Source organism: Paramormyrops kingsleyae, chromosome 13 (assembly GCF_048594095.1).
Source record: "Paramormyrops kingsleyae isolate MSU_618 chromosome 13, PKINGS_0.4, whole genome shotgun sequence".
Taxonomy (NCBI): domain Eukaryota; kingdom Metazoa; phylum Chordata; class Actinopteri; order Osteoglossiformes; family Mormyridae; genus Paramormyrops; species Paramormyrops kingsleyae.
In genome coordinates this window covers 7203913-7216314 of record NC_132809.1, presented here as the reverse complement: position 1 = coordinate 7216314, position 12402 = coordinate 7203913, and the positions used below count along the sequence as shown (strand labels likewise).

General features: G+C 39.8%; 1 protein-coding gene across 1 annotated transcript in view; it reads right to left on the bottom strand.

Annotated features, from left to right (window-relative positions):
• Positions 1–5496: 5496 nt before the first annotated feature.
• The window catches only part of LOC111858174 (zinc finger homeobox protein 3-like), a 125437-nt gene continuing 118531 nt past the window's right edge, over positions 5497–12402 (bottom strand). The window contains exon 11 of the mRNA XM_072698106.1: positions 5497–12060. Within this exon, the coding sequence (XP_072554207.1) occupies positions 10361–12060 (1700 nt within the window). The 3' untranslated portion in view covers positions 5497–10360. The remainder of the gene's footprint in view (positions 12061–12402) is intronic.

Genomic DNA, 12402 nt, shown 5'->3' with positions numbered 1-12402 from the left:
AAACGTTTTCGTTTATTAAACAATTTAAATACCTTCTGAAAAAGGTGGACAAACAAGAGCTCCTGGAGGACAATGAAAGAACGATGTCACACACTCTACATGCTAAAGGAATATATTCTGCAAATACCTGCCGACCGTTTTTGTGTCATAAACTATATATAAAAAGAGTGTGCAGAGATTCCTCTACAAATAACATTTCTTCATTGTCTCGTTATCTTCACAGGGATTTCTTCTGTCTACCCAGAATTCCTGCCATGGTCTAAATGCATGCTGAGCAAATAAAGCTATACATTGTGCTTAGTGTGTGACTGAGTGAGATGTTTTCTTGGGAGCTCTCTGATGAGGATGTCAGGATGCACTCAGGCTTCTGGACCATTTGAACCCTTAAAGGAAACTTAATCGGTAACATAAAACTTTAAAGAATTATATTTCTGCGAAAGACTGAGCACGTTGAAAACCTGAATGCTTCAAAAAGATGTCCGTATTAAAAAAGAAATTCTCATAGGATGAATATTTTTGAACAATACTGAAGGCATTAATACAGGAATGTGTCATCCAAGCTGAATATGGATGTCACACATTTTCCTGCAAATTGTACAGATACTCATGAGACCTTGCAGTGTCTCAGCCCAGGGACACAGACCAATAAAAAACCGGCCAGAGCCAGAACTCAACCTTATAATCCACACTTGCAAGTCAATATTTATTTTATCAGAGGTCTGCAGTTGCTTTAAGTGCACAGGAGACTCAAAGATGAAATATTAACCAGTTGATCAGCCAAGACTCCAGTTCTGCTCTGGTTTGCCCACAGCCTGATTTAAAAAGCTGGGTAATGACTTGGAAATTCTGCCCTGCAGTTGAATCCCCCATATTACTATATCTGAAATATTCTGGCCGTAATAAAATGAGAAAAAGATGCCTAACACTGAACCTGCTGCTCGATTTAATGGGTGTTGGTGGTAATTCTGTAATTACCCAGACTGACCCCTCTGAAATTTCTAATTCCACTTCATCTTCTCTCTAAAGACTCTTAATGCTTTATTTTCCAGTGAGATTAACTTTGTTTGTACTGCTTTCCTATTTATGTTATTTTTTATTTAAAACACAAGCAGATTAATATTAGAAAAAAGCAGAAGGGCACAGGTGAAGGTTTTCACTGATGCTGGAAAAGGAACTGATGTCACCATTTAAAAAATGTCTGAAAAAAAGTCACACAAATAGAACAACAAGACAAAAAAGAGGGCTGAGTACTGAAATCACAAATGTGCAGTGATTCTAAAAAAAAAGTTAGCATGTGTCAGCTTTTTGCTGACTCAGTCTCAGTTAAGGCAGAGCTTCATACCAATGACTCTTATCTTTCTGCTCATCATGACATTTCCCTCAGAACGCTGCCAATTATGAAGGGTAACATTGTCACGAAAAGGCAAGCTTCGTATACCAGATGTTATGCGTCACAAAGCTAAAACCACTCAAATGTCCTTGTGAGTAAATTAACTGTGTTTTATGCAGAATTAAATCCACAATGGGAGCTCCCATCATTTATTTGTCACAAGGATTAAAATGATTTCAACAAATAAACATGTAAGTACTTATATGGTGCTTGGCTAATGGCTATATTATTCATTGCATATGTTATTTTTAGAAAATAAAGTGAAATTAGATCATATTGATTATTATTTATGGAGATTATGATGCACTTTAGAAATGCATTAGCACCTGATACATTTTTGTTTTAAGTTTAATGTTCTATTTTGTCTATATTGCATGTCACTTTCAGAATTCTGCAGTGTCTACAGATTCCAGCCAGAGCCCCCACTGTGTAGTATGCTATGAAAAATCAGCGCTCATGTATCAGGTCACAGATCTTACCACCTTTACTAATTCCATTTGTATTTTAAATGGAAAAAGCACATTTATTCATTTTTAATCAATTAACGAGATAAAATGGGCAAGAATGGAACAAGAGAAGAGCAAACAGAAGAGGCTAGGAAGCAAAAGGGTGATGTAGCCAATTTCCTGCACATATTTTCCTTATTATGCAGAAAGGGGCAGCCAGTCGCTCGATTACTGGCTGCTGTCACTTGTTAATATTGCTGCCTTTCATGCCTGTTTTCCGGTCAGTTTGGTCAAAGTCCATCTGAGGGATGTTGCTTCCTAATAGCATAACAGAATGGGCTGTGAAAAACAGAGTGTCTGATTTGGTGCTTTTTTAGACCAGCTTAATAATACAAGGAATACAAGATAACATGCTCCATGATCACACAACTGCCTCACTGGTATTCCAGGCAGGCCCCATTCAGGATTTTCAGAACCAGTAAGCTTCTCCTTATGAAACCATATGCTTAACCATTATGCTAGCCTGCAGAAATATTAGATCTCATAAAACATCTATTAGCTGTCGCCTGCTGATCGTCAGGCCCTATTAGCTGCACATAATGAACGGACCGGCCACTGCCTCACTGCCTGAGGTGATTTGATTGGCCCAACCAGGCCACACCTACTTCTGCTAAGGAAACGACTTTCATCGCTCTTTGGCAGCTATGCAACAAATGCGCGAATGGCCTCTTCCCAATAATTTTTTCCTGACAGCTGCGATTGAATTAGTTTGACTTGTCCTCACAGCTCAAGTGCAATTTGGTACTGACATTGAGTATGAGATGAAGCCAGTGACAGTGGATGGAAGACAAGAGTGTGAGGAATGAGGGCCATGTTTGGACAGTCCAAACATAATGGACTGTTATCCGTCACAGTGTTGAGTAAGTCAGACTTTTCGGGCATAGTCTGGATATGGTGATGTACCTGCTGTAGCGTAAACACTCCCGATCGACATTATTCAGTATTTGTCTTTCTGAGTTTGTCAGTGGTAACCGGTAAATCTCAGTTCTTTAAAACAGGAGCATTTTTTCATCTGTATGTGTTGACAGCTGCTGCAACTTGACAGATGATTTCAGTGCTGTTCTGTTTACTTATCGTCACATTACAGCCATTGCGGCAGGGTTCCCTTTGGAGCTGATGCTAATTTGATTAGTTTCGGTATAAACGAGGTCAGAGCGACACAAGGAGGGCCTTGGTCAGTGTGGCCCGGAATGTTAAGAAAAAAAAGAAGCAATATATGAAAAGCCTTTAGAAGAGCATTAACACATAGAGGCGAGGCAGCGAGAGTGGCGATCAAGGAGAGTGTGAGGAGGCGATATCTGAGGCCTGGAGGTGTGGCTGTGAAGTGCCCCTCTCTGAGCGCGGCTTATCAGATCGAGCAAGGGCACCGCGACAATAACCACCAAGGTACGGCCCTCACCTCCAGGCCAGCAAAGCTAAAGAGACAAGCTCCCTTTGCTGAAGGCGAGCGTCACACTCAGAGGCTAAACCAATTTCACACCCCGTGACTTAGGCTCGGGTGGCACAAAGCAAAGCCTGAGTTTGGGTGCCATCTGCTACACAGTCGGTAGGAAGCGGCTTGGCGTTCCCCTCTGATCCGATTAGGGTGATCTTAATTCATCTGGGATGTGCCTTCGCGTGTTAATTGGCTTCAGCATGCCCGTCATATCTGCCTCTTCGTTCACACCCATGTGGCCCCCATTTATGGCCAGAGGAAAATGGGGGAGGCACCGCATCTAGTCCAATGTGCTTCCCAATACCCATTCAAAACAAAAGTTTTCCTCTCAGGAGGGTGGTCATGGAGAAGAGAAGCACTTCCAGTAAGATGAACAAAGCCATCATTTCTTAGCATCTGCTTTGGCATGGATTTGCCTCAACCCTAAAAAACCATTTTTAGATCCATAAATATTTTCCCCCAGCAAACTTCTTCCAATGCTCCCACTTAAAATGTCAAAGAATTACTTTCCTAAACTACAGATTAATTATACTGCTAATCTGTTCTAAAGGCTAATGAAGATTTTGATTTTATCTTTTTGAATCTTTTTTTACCACAAAATTTCTAAGGAAAAAAAACCATGGAAAGTCATCTGGAGCCATTATCTTTCACTCAATTTACAGAGTTGATCATATCATAATTTGAAAGGAAATTATTATGAAAACTAAATTATCCACTCGGTGAAAGTCCTGTCTCAGGTCACAGGGATGTTACATTTTCTCTACTCTCTCTCTCTTTAATAGAATAAGAACAATTTAAATTTAAAAATGAGAAATTCTCTGACTAAAGGTCAAATGACAATGAGTGCAGAATGCTTCATCAAACCTGCCGACTTCCTGACTTCAGCACAGACAGAACAGCAGTGGTCATCCAATGAAAAGAATGTTTTTTTTCCAGGAGTGCTTTGTTGTTTTGTTCTGTGCAGAATGAACTCTGGAATATTTATCAATCTCATATAGGCAGAGATACTTTAGTACGTGATAAATGTGAATTTAATAAGGCGGAGTACTTACTAATCGTCGATAAAAGCCTGATTCCTCAGGTGGCTTCAGGTATGAATTTCCACTTTATCTTGCCCAGATGGTCTGGTTTCCTTCTAAAATCCAAAGACCTGCTTCTTCAGGGCAATCTGCGACTAAAATTCTATGTAACTGTGTTGTCGAAGGATTACCCATCTTTATATCCCATAATTCCCAAAACAACCTCCATACCACAATGACCCTTGCATAACTAGTTAAGCTAAATGGGAAAATTAATGTGTTGAATCCATTTTTATGAAGTAAATCCTTTGTTAAACTTAGCTGTATACAGAGAAATAGATCTGGTGGATGAATATTAAAAATGTATTGGCAGACAACAATATGTGAAGCAGTTTTATAGGACATGCTGGCACTACATATGGAATATAACAGCAACTGGTGTGTTGCTGTGTCCTCAAGGCACACAACTGAAAACCACACACACACACACACACACACATGTTTGTAATTATATCTTTGTGGGGACTCTCCATTCATTCCTATGGGGAAAACTCTAATCCCAACATGATGACCCAGCCCTAACCTTAATCATAAGTAACCAAACTATATGCGAGACTTTTGGCATTTTATTTTTTCATTTTAGTTTTTTGACTGCATTCACAGATCTTTGTGCGGACCTGAAAAATGGTGCCCACAATGTCAAATTAACAGGTTTTTATTACATTGTGGGGGACATTTGGTCCCCACAATGTAATATAAACATAATCCACACACACACACAGACACACACTTAACCTCAGATCTCAAATATTCTAAATACATAAATAGAGAAATATTCAGATAGATAGAACAGTGTGATGGCTATTCTTAACGATGTAGGCGAGAGTTGAAATGGGGGGGGGGGGGGGGATGCATTTTAATAATTGAACTATAATGCCTGTTTATTGGGGGGATGAATGAAGCTAAATTAAATATTAGGGGGACATGTCCCTCGAGGATCCTACGTCTCTGAATCTTAATTTATAATAAATACTATGTTAAACATGGACAGTGGTATTTCATCCGGAAGCTCCTAACCTGCTATTTAGCTACTACTTTTTAACACACAACTTTTCTCCACTCAAAACAAACCACAATAATATAACATTCTCCTTAGCAGTTTTAATTATGTCATGTAGACTATACACATCTATAACATTAACTTCATCCAAACATTAAAAAAATATCCTGGGACACAATGAATTTTTTTTTTTTGCTCATAAATTTTTAATGTATCACAATGAGCAAGAAACATACTTGATGAAATATTTTCAAAGTAGTATATTCAATTACCATCTACAATCAACTTAACTAGGACAACGAGGCTTTTGTGACAAAAGTATTTTCATTAAAAGTCTGAAGTTCCACGTGGTTTTTGTACGTCAGTCTCCATGTCATTTGGTACAGTCTGGAAATTTGTATCATATAATTACAGTAACAAAAAAGCTAACAAGACTACAGTATAGAAAAGACATCAAGAACAACATTTTTGGTTTAACTTGCTCTTTTTTGTACATTGCAAGGCTGTATTTCTACCCCCAGGTGGGCTAACCAGAGCCAAAATGCCATCTTTGTGAGGCCTGGAGAACAAATTAAAGAACACAAAAAACGAAAAGGAAAAAGGAAAAAAAAAAAACTGCATTTAAAGTTTGCGGTAGCAGAAGGACCCAGCAGCTCCCCCAGACAGTTCGTCTCTGACATGGAGCGGAAGGTTCATTTGGTTGCTCATTTTGGTTGCCTTGCTTTTTAATAACTGCTTCATAAAGGATGACGATAGGCTAAACACCCATCTTCTGAGCCAGTTCTGGAGGTGTGCAAGAACTTGCCGATTTTGTGAGCGAGCTGGCCATTAGCTGTCTTACAGGGAGACCCTATTTGCGAATGTAAAGGGGCAAGCACAGTGTGGACTCCTGCTTGGAGTGCGGATGCAGGACGGATGCAGAACCTTTCAGGCACAGCTATAGTTCATTTCTCCATTCCACCTTTCTACTTTTTCTGCCAGAGTCTTTCCCTTCTGAGTTATCCGTTAATTAACAACCCAGTACCATAACCAGTACATGCAGAACCCTTATCCATGCCTATTCTGCAGCATCCAGTGGCTTTCAACATTATCCAAAATCTTCCAAGAGGTTTTCTCAGTTTTTAAAATTGTATTTGAAAATGGATGTCTTGTTTTAAATATTGACATCTCTATACCAGTATACATTGTACACCCTTTATACATTGTTTTAATTTCTTTTGTAAAATTTCCATGATCCTCAAGCATGCCAATATCAGCTGACAGCTCTTTGAAAAGGTATCAGCTGTTGTCTTTTGTTCCATAATAGGATACACAATTATGGGGGGACCATTATTTAAAAAAAAGAAAAGAAAAAGAAAAGGAACTGCATAATGCTTTGGCCACATCTATAAATTTAATCAAAGCAAAAATTCCTCAGTGCTGTAACACAGATCTCCTTTCCTTTATCATTATCATTAATTTTATTTTCATTTCCAGCTTTACGGTTCAGTACATTGAGTGTCAAAACAAAAACGTAGACTGATGCTGGCTGTTAACAAACCACACACACACACACACATGTAGGGTAAACATATCCTTATGGGGACCGCTCTTTCATTTCAATGGGAAAAATGCTAACGCTAACTATGACAACCTTAACCCCCACCCTGCCCTAACCATAACCATAAGTAACCTAACAAAATACAAGAGTTTTTGCATTTTTAGTTTTTTCATAGCAGTCACCGATTTTTATAAAATGAATATTTATCACGTTATGGGGACATTATGTCCCCATAAGGATAGGTAAACCCGCTCTCTCACACACACACACACAATGCTGGATTAATCTGATGCAACACAGAGACCCAAATATAAAATAGTTTTGAAACAAAGGTCCAACAATTTCAATAAACACAAACAAAAAGATTAAAGTGGCCAGGTCATAGTATAAAGTTAAAATTTAAAGCACAAGTTAAAATGTTAATTTATATTAAGCAGAAAAAATGTACAAAAAAAACATACAGTCATGTGAGTAATGAAAACTGACCTTTTTCATCAACTGAATTATTACTAAATTAAAGCAATGCATTCAAGAGTAAACTGTACAGTATTAAAATTCATTAAAGTATTATAATACAAAAGCAATACTTTTGGGGGTACTTAAGAGGAGTGTCAAGCATTAATCCAACTATGTGTGTGTGTGTGTGTGTGTGTGTGTGTGTGTGTGTGTGTGGTGGATGGAAATATAAATGTTAAATCACATTGGTGTAATGCCTCAACATCTGTCAAACGTGGCCAAAAACCAATTATGCAGAACTGTCCTAGAATACCTTTTAACAAATTTCTCTTTTCTACTGGAGGATGGAATATATTGGGGTATTAATCAAGCATAACAATTTGGACTGCAGTCAGTAGGTGCAGACGTCTTTGGACATTAATGCATGGACATACCTCAAACAAACTTGCCTTTTCCTTTAGTTTAATGCTTTGGGATGAATATACCCCCTTAGAATCTGTTATTGAAAGGTTGTGCATGATTTGGTACAAACGCTTAGCCCCTGCTGACCCTTGGAATGACCCTTGGAATTTCTCCAGGGAAACAACTACCCTTAAATTTATCTGCAAGACAACACTTACTTCCTTAAGAAAAGAAGCATGAGACAAAACCTGTGAGATGAGAAAGAGATCCAGTACCCAATGTGTGCTATGTACAGAATTTTTGGTGGTCATTATTACTTAATATTTTCTTTTTTTTCAAGTTACATAAACCTCCATGGTTCTAGAGATTCTCTTATTGTAAGTCTCCACACCAGAGCTACACATGAGGGAATTGGTTCTTTATCTTTGCAACCATAGAGTACACATTTACACAACAGCTAGCTTTGTCACAAAAAAAATCAAAATAAAAAAAAGTCAGTCCTTGCTTTTAAAAAAAAATGAACAAACGATCCAACACAGAATTTTGGAATGCACTGTTCTGTACAAACATTACAGATCATTGGCTTTCAACGTTGGTCTTCTTTAAAACCAAAAACAGAACAAAGGAAAAAAACAAACTGCCAAACTGTCCTTTGGAACACATATTCACAGTCTTCAAAGTTCCATTTTTACAACAAGATGAAAAAAGTTACAGGAGAGTAAGAGAAAATGGGTTTATTGTGTCTGTGTTTGTTAAAGCTTAGCCAAAAAGCAAAAGAAGCATGCATCTAAGTATTTCCCCCAAAACTACATTAGCAGCAAAACTGTCCTCAAAGACCAGACCTTATACATTTTTCTTAAAAAAAATATTTTTTTGTGTGTGACAAGTTAAACAAAGAGCTTTGTCTATCTTACAAACTGCAATGGCTCTGTCATGGTGCTACTCCACAATAGAAGGACAGGAGTCCTTCAGGTTTTTGGTTTTCTTATTTGTTTAAAGCCACCTGTCTTCTTGCAAAAGAAGCAAAAAACAGCTCTGACTCATACTCCTTTATTTTAAAACCACTGTGTTAAAAACAGCCACAAATTCTAAAGAATAAAGAAGCTTTGCTCACCTCTATGCACCAATGGTGAAAGTATTTTGTCTTTGGATTTCCATTTTGTTTTAAAGCATGAGAATTATTAATAGTATTATTATTCTTTAATTTCTCATCTATGTCAAGCTCAAAAGAGAATAAACCAGAAACAGACTGCAGCCACACCACACAAAGAACGAAAAATATGGTTTGTAGTATGAGAGAAGTCACGACTCACTCTGAAATGTACAAACGCGAGGAGTAAATAGGGATGGAGAGGAAGGAACGGACGGCATTAAGTGCACAAAGGTAACACAGATAATGAACACCTTTTCAACAAACCCAGAAGTATTCTCCATTTTGTGTCAGCAATATGAGTGACAAAAAAAACAAATCTATGAACAAACAAAACAAAGCAAAAAACAAAAACACCATACCACCATACACCAAGTGAAGAAGTGGCAGTTGGGCAGATGAAATCCAGGAATCCAAGGGACGAGCACAAAAGACAGAAATAAGGTATCATACTTCAGCATCAGTCACCGCTCTCGCAATGACCAGGACAACATCAAATGAAGGTCCTTTACAGTGGACAATACAAAAGGTACACAAGGATTTTTTCCAGTCTATCATTACTGTTTAAGATCATTTCCAATGCAACAATCTACCACCAAAAATTTTCATAGCTATCATAAATACAGAATTTTTTTTTTTAAGTACCCCCCACCCCCCCCCACACACACACACACACACACACACACCCACCAAGTATGCAATGCTTTTTTGATGGGAGCACTAATTTCATCCGTTGAGACACTTTGTTCAGTAGATAATTTTGAGTTGGCAGATGATGTCAAATATTATTGTTATAAATCATAATACTTTGTCTCATAAATTAATGGTGCAATAAAACAAACATTTTTTCTGTTAGGAACGCAAGTATAAAAGAATTTTCTGTTAAAAAAAAAAAAAAAAAAAGTTGTGATCTGTTGACCTGAGAATAAAACAGACATTACATTATTAATTTTAGCAAGCCATTGGTATCTGAACACTTATATAGCAAGAAACTGTAAGATTATTCTCCCATACAGTACATACTGGCTGTTTGTTACCATCCTGCAGCTAATACAGGGGGACTTCTTAGCTCATCATTTGCAGAACGGAAGAAGGGGCTATTTCAACATTTGAGGCAGTCCATTGCTGTACAGAATCCCATTATCCGCATTCAGAACTCAACCGCAGTAAACTTTCTTCATTATATATACATATATATTTGAGTTGAAATAAACGAATACCAGCATATTAATATGGGAAAACAATCCACTAACATTTAATTTTTGGTTACAAGCTTTGGAATTGCAGTTAGTCTTTACACTTCTTGTCCTCCAAAACTGTTTTGTATTTTTGTAACAGGTTTGTTTTTTCTTAAACATTGTCCATTGCTGAAAGCTTGTTTACAATCTGATGGGGGGTCTGTTCATACACTAGCAAGATTAGAATTACAACTATTGTCTTTGAGACAGCTGGGCTGCTGGGCCTCTTCGGCCAGATGGCCCATCCTGCCTGCTGACCTCTGACTACTCTCAGAGTCAGATTCATCAGTAAAGACGTCTGTTGGTATCGAGGTCTGAACCCCTGAGGTGCTCAATGAACTTGAGGTAACCGTTGAAGGTGAAGAGCCTGGAGGAAAAGAAGCATTCAAAGAGGATGCGGAATTGGGCTTTCCAGCTAAAGCTCTGGAGGAAGGCGCCTGGGCCCAAGGTTTGCCAGCAGCAGTGTGTGGGGAGGCGGCTGTAGAGGAGGAAGAACATGAAGATGAAGAAACAGAGGAGGATGGTATGGTAGCTGATGTCACTGGCAGGGGAGGGGGGCTGTTGTTAGAGAGGGTGGCAGACTGCGAGGTAGATGTGGTGTCAGGATCGAGGAAGCAGGCTGAAGAGTGAGGTAATAGACTAGTAGCGTGCTCTTTGGCATTTCGGGCTGTTCGCTTGATTGTTCTGTGTTTGTGCAAGGCTGACTCTAGGTGTTGACTTAGCGCTTTGTCCCCGTTCAAGGTGGTGTTGCAGACCAGACAGTCATACAGACTGCCATCCCCTGCGTTCCCGGAACTGGGAACCCGAAGTAGCAGCTCTTGCGGATTTGACACAGACTGACCAAAAAAGCAAATGGATTTCAGATGGCCAATGGCCACCTCCTCCTTGGTAAAGACAGCTTGACACTTACGGCACGCCAACCGGCACGGCACCTTGGGGACAATGTACTGCTCAAGAAAAGGATCCACACCTTTGCTGTTCACTTTTCGCTGCTCAGACAAGAGGTTCTTGTGAGAGGAAGAGGAGGCCTCACAGGATGGAATGCCTTTCTGCTCCTCACCTTTCACTCCATCTTTGGCAGATTCTTTGCGGTCTGGAGTGCCTGGGGCTGGATGGGAAGTCGGGGTTTGGCTCGCTTTGGGAAGCTGGACTTGCTGCTGCTTTTGTTGCTGCTGAAGTTGGCGTTGCTGCTGCTGCTGTAGCGCCTCCTGCAGGCTCTGCTGATATTGCTGGTAATGCTGGAGCAGGGATCCTGGGGACAGCCCCATTAAAGCTTGAGACAATGCTGGGTTGTAGGGAAACAGGCTCTCCATACTGTACATTGGCTGCAGGTAGCCTCCCTGGAGAGCCCCGGGGATCTGCGGACTGTAGTACGGAGAAAAGCCAGGCATGAAATAGGGCAGAAACTGACTGGTTAATAAAGCTGTGGGGTCTGAGCCAAGGGCAGCCTGCAGGGCCTGAAGCTGGGCTGGGTCAACTACATACTCCATGCCAGGTGTTAGCATAGAGGTGGCAAGAACAGCAGTATCTGCCTTATCTTTCTTGGCATTGGCAGCAGAGGTGGAGGGTGCTGGTGTGACCCCAGTTGAGGATGGAGTGGACAGTTTCTCTGACTTATCCTTGGGCTTCTCTTTCTCCCTTAGCCTCTCGGGGCTAGGGGCTGCAGGTCGTGGGCCTAACTGCATTGCTGTGGAGGTGGTGGTGTGGGTAGACTGCGAGGTGGAGTTGCTTGTTTGCACTGGGCTGGGTGAAGCTAAGGATGAAGAGGTGGGTGGCTTGTTGGGCAATCCAGATGTGGGAAGGCTAAGAGAGGGGACACTGCTACCAGGCATATTTAGATTTGGTGGCTTTGGAGGTGTTAAAGCTGAAAGGCAAAATATAAAAGATTATTTATAGATCAGTCTGTACTTCTTTGAAGGAATTATTTATTATACAGATGCTTCTCAAGTTAAGATGGGGTTGAAAATATCGTAAGCCAAATATGAATATGATATGATAAATGAATAAGTATATGATATGTTGCTATACACTGTATGAGATGTTTATGCAAATGCTACAGAGACTGGAAGTGGCTGCGTATATGCTGCCATCAGTAGAAAGTATTGTACGCCATATTTCTAGCCCGGGAACAGATCGAAATTAAAAGCTTGTTCTGATGACTACTGAGTGTGGATCACTATCACACCATCATAAAGTCGAAATATCG